This window comes from Nicotiana sylvestris, chromosome 3, assembly GCF_000393655.2.
Source record: "Nicotiana sylvestris chromosome 3, ASM39365v2, whole genome shotgun sequence".
Lineage (NCBI taxonomy): Eukaryota > Viridiplantae > Streptophyta > Magnoliopsida > Solanales > Solanaceae > Nicotiana > Nicotiana sylvestris.
In genome coordinates, this window is record NC_091059.1 from 27,088,550 (window position 1) to 27,093,399 (window position 4,850).

A 4,850-nucleotide genomic window follows, 5' to 3' on the forward strand; every position below is an offset into this window, starting at 1 on the left:
ATTATTTAGCCCAAAAGGCCAGAACAGTCTTGTTCCTCCACCTGGGGCTATCAACGAGACTTTCTGGGTACCTGTCAATTGTAGCTAGCCTGTTTGGGCTTGCTTTGTTGTGTGGCGAGTGTTGAAGTCACTGAGCATGAGGTTCACGGTTAGTGTCAGTCATTTATAGATTCAATTGGTGAATTTTGTGAATTCTTTTCACCGGTTGCAGATATTTTTCAGTTTACGTTATTTTTAAAACACATGTTCATTATTTTCTCGTAGACTTTGTAATCATTTCTGTCCTTAAAGCTCATGACATCTTCGTTTATTGCATTAGATTCTTAAACTTTTCATACTAAGGGTGTGTTTGGTATGACGGAATATGTTTTCCGTGGAAAATATTTTCCAAGAAAATATTTTTTTAAAAACAAGTAGTAATCTTATTTATTTTTCGGTCTTTAGTGCGCAAATTAAAGAAAATGACTTCTCAAGAGTATTCATAAATAATTTAGATATAATAAACTTGAAGCCATAAACTTTCAAACCAACAACCTTCCGAATCCACAAATTTCATAAACTATCGAAACTGCGGAATTTCGAACCCGTAAATTTTATAATTTCTAAACCTGTAAACTTCTAATCACATAAACTTCCGAACTTGTAAAATTTTGAACCTTTAAACCGATAAATAAAAAAACTAAAACTGAAAAATATATTTTAAAAATATTTTTTTTCGGGGCAGGGGGCAGAAAAACAAAAAAACAGAAATTTGAAATTGCAAAAAAAAAAAAAATTTTATGTGCGGGGGAGGGGGGGAGGTGAGGGCGTGGGGTGCCGAAAAATAAAAAAATAGAAATTTGAAATTGCCAAAAAAAAATAAGGCAAAAAAATAATTTTTTTGCGGGAGTGGGTTGGGTGAGGTGGAGGGGTAGTAGGTGGGTGTTAACGGAAAAATTGAAATTTGAAAAAAAAAAAAAAGCTTTTTTTGGAGAGAGGGGGTGAGGTGAGTTCGTGAGGGTGGGGAAGGTTGAGAAGGAGTTTTGGAAAATATTTTCCCTTCTCTTGATAAGGAAAACATTTTCTTCCAATTGGAGAAAAATGAGTTCATAAGAAAAATATTTTTCAAAACATTTAAGCCAACCAAAAATGGAAAAATTAGAAAATATTTTCTGAAAAATATTTTCCTTCGTACCAAACACACCCTAAGTAAAGATTCTATTAGCTTTTACTCATATGTAAGCTATATTAAGTAAAGATTCTATTAGCTTTTACTCATATGTAAGCTATATTAGTATCTTTCAATCAGCTAGAACATGGCTCACTCAACGGGTTAATACTGTTAGGTGCTGAAACGCCTCACCGAGTTTGGATGGCATGACAAAAAGTTAGAGTGAAAAATATGTTACTTAATAACCATGAATAAGTGGTAAACGTGTGTTTTAAGGACACATATCTATAATTATTGATTTGATGTAAATATTATATGCGAGTAGACTTTCACCCAAACATAAAATTAGTGTGTGGCTATTATGCAAATTGGGTATGATCGTTGATCCTAATTAATTGGGATAGAGCTTATCCTATATGTGAAGTTTATTTCAATTAAGTTAGATGAAAAATTATATGCTATATATCATTAAGAAGACAAATTGAAAATCACGTTTCCCTTCCATTTTCTCCATATTTTCTTTAATCAAATTTATCACAACCCAATTTTCACTATAGACCGTGATGACACCCAACGTCGTCGTTAGGCAAGCCAACGATGAACTATCCATTTAATTATTCATTTTATTTATTTCTAAAGTCATGAATTTTATTTAAAAAAGAAATCAAGAATAATTAACCATGGTGATGTGAAACATGAAATAAAACATACGAGTGAAATGGTGATATTAATAGATAAGATCATAAATATCTACTAGTAACTCTTAAATCCGGTGTCACAAGTGCACGAGCAACTAGTAGAATATACAAAACTCCTACAACTAATGTCTGAAGCAGAATAGAAAGAAAATAATAAATACAACAAGAGGAGGCTCCGGGTGCTGCAGAACGGAGCATGGAAAGCAGCTCACCACTATGCCTCCGGGTAATTTTGACTAAAAGCTTAAATAAATTTTACACGTAAGTTTTCTAAAACAGAGAAAAGAATTTTCACCAAGTTTCTTGTCACGACCCAAAATTCATTAAAAGTCGTGACGGCGCCGGACACCATTGTTAGGCAAGCCAATACTAAATAGCTAATTAAATTCTCTTTTTATACCTTCGAAATCATAAAGTTTCCTTCATTTTTTTTACTGATAACAGATGAACTTTACAAAATAAATAATAATATTTTTTTTAATTTCAACACCGAACATCCTGTAATCACCCCAGAATCTGATGTCACAAGTACATGAGCAATTACTAGGAAATAGAATGAAGTATAATAACTGTCCGGAATACAAATTTGGATAGGAATGAAAAGTACAAATACTCTGAAGGAGACTGTGCTGGCTGCAGAGCGTCTCATAAGATGCAGCTCACCTAAGTCCCCGTATCAACCATGCTGCTGCGCCCACAAGGCCACTAGACATACATACGCCTGTACAACAAAATGTACAACAAGTGTAGTATGGGTACGAAAATAACGCGTACCCAGTAAGTATCCAGTCTAATCTCAAAGAAGTAGTGATAAGAGGTCGACTCCGACACTTACTAGTGGTCCAACAGTAATGTATTAATAATATAAATAGTCGTAGATTTTATTAAAGCGGCTGTGAATTTAAGAAAAATCATGAAGCAAGTAAATAATCCTCATGTCAATAGGAGATTTCCAAATTCATTTTCATCATTTATAAATTTATCTCAAGTCAGGGAGGCAATATCATTATTTATAAATTTCAAGGCAAGCAATACAAGCATGCGCAAATCATGACGAGGTCGTACGGTTTGATCAAACATAAAATTTAAACTGTGCACTGCCAGAGGGTCGAATAGCGCGAATCATAGATGTATCTATTTAATTTGCCGAGGCGTTCACCCCGTTCCACAAAGATAAACACATTTAAACAGTCAAGAATTTATCAAGAAGCAATTATCCAAGGAAAAGACAAATTTCTCCTTTAACGGTCAAGAAAACGAAGTTTAATCCTTTTAGAAATACAATTACCAAGTTTGATATGTTTTAAGCAATTTAAATCCACAATACACTTACAAATATCACAAATATCGCCCAAACCAAATGAAACAACAACAACAACAACAAACCCAGTTTGATCCCAACAGGTGGGGTCTGGGGAGGATAGTCTGTACGCAGACCTTACCCCTACCTAATGCAGGTAGTGAGGCTGTTTCCAATAGACCCTCGGCTCAGGAAGGACACGAAGAAGAAGTGTAAAGCAAGGAAGGAAGAGAAAAGAAAAGGGGGGGGGGGAGGGAATAAAGAATAAGTGGTACCAAATAATTGCAGTAGGGAATACAATACCTGAGGCGAACATAACCACATAACATAATAGAAATCTAAGAATATAAACTACCTACTAACCTTCTACCTTAATCCTCGACCTCCACACCCTCCTATCAAGAGTCATGTCCTCAGTGAGCTGAAGAAGCACCATGTCGTGTCTAATCACCTCTCCGCAGTACTTCTTAGGCCTACCTCGACCTCTTCTCAAACTCTCCATGGCCAACCTCTCACACCTCATGACAGGAGCATCAATTCTTCTTCTCTTAACATGTCCGAACCATCTCAGCCTCGACTCCCACATCTTGTTCTCTACGGAGGCTACTCCCACTCTGTCCCGGATAGCTTTATTCTTAATCCTATCTCTCCTGGTATACCCACACATCCATCTCAACATCCTCATCTCTGCTACTCTCATCTTCTGCAGGTGGGAGTTCTTGACAGGCCAACACTCAGCCCCATACAACATAGCCGGTTGAACCACCACTCGATAAAACTTACCCTTAAGTCTTAGCGGCACATTCTTATCACACAAAATACCGGAAGCAAACCTCCACTTCATCCATCCCGCTCCGATGTGATGTGCGACATCTTCATCAATCTCCCCGTTACCCTGGATAATAGAGCCGATATACTTATAACTCGCTCTCTTGGGGATAACTTGAGCATCAAGCTTAACCTCTATATCTGCATCATGGGTCCCATCACTGAATTTGCACTCCAAGTATTCTGTCTTGGTTTTACTCAGTTTGAAACCTTTAGACTCCAAGGTCTGTCTCCAAATATCCAACCTCGCGTTAAATCCGCTACGCGTGTCGTCAATCAATGCTATATCATCGGCAAATAGCATGCACCAAATGCACCTCCCCTTGGATGTGTCGCGACAGTACATCCATCGCCAAGGAAAATAAAAATAGGCGAAAAGCTGATCTCTGGTGCAACCCCATCACCATAGGGAAATGCTACGAGTCACCTCCCCCACAGTCCTCACCCGAGTCTTAGCATCATCATAAATATCCTTAATTACCCTAATGTACGTTACCAGAACCAAATGAAAATGAAAAAAAAATGGGCCAAGTCCGTTTATAAAAATCCTCTTCTGCCCAGCGGCCCTTGTACCTACGGTCACTTGACCGCTTCTGCAGTTTCGCAGGTGCACAAATGTTCCACTTCTACAGTCATCCCCAGCTGCCCACTTCCGTTTCTGCGTATCCCTTTCCGCAAGTTCGATTTTGCTTCTGCGGTGAGATGACCGCATCTGCGGTCTCAGCTCTTCCCCACCAAAATTGCATCTGCGACCCTAGGGCCACTTCTGCGGCTCCGCACCTGCGGCCAAAACCTCGCAGGTGCGGTTGAATCAGATGTCTACTACTTTAGCACATCTTCAATGTCCAATTCGATCCGTTGGCCATCCGGAATC

General features: G+C 38.1%; 1 protein-coding gene across 1 annotated transcript; it reads right to left on the reverse strand.

The window, feature by feature from the left end:
- Window positions 1–3,506: 3,506 nt before the first annotated feature.
- Window positions 3,507–4,322, reverse strand: LOC104244286 (uncharacterized). The gene has a single exon (XM_009799675.2). The coding sequence runs from the start codon at window positions 4,320–4,322 to the stop codon at window positions 3,507–3,509; it is 816 nt and encodes a 271-aa protein (XP_009797977.2).
- Between the last annotated feature and the right edge of the window lie 528 nt (window positions 4,323–4,850).

Bases quoted from the DNA above. Each gene is read 5' to 3' on its own strand.
- LOC104244286 (XM_009799675.2), bottom strand. From the start codon at position 4,322: ATGTACTGTCGCGACACATCCAAGGGGAGGTGCATTTGGTGCATGCTA.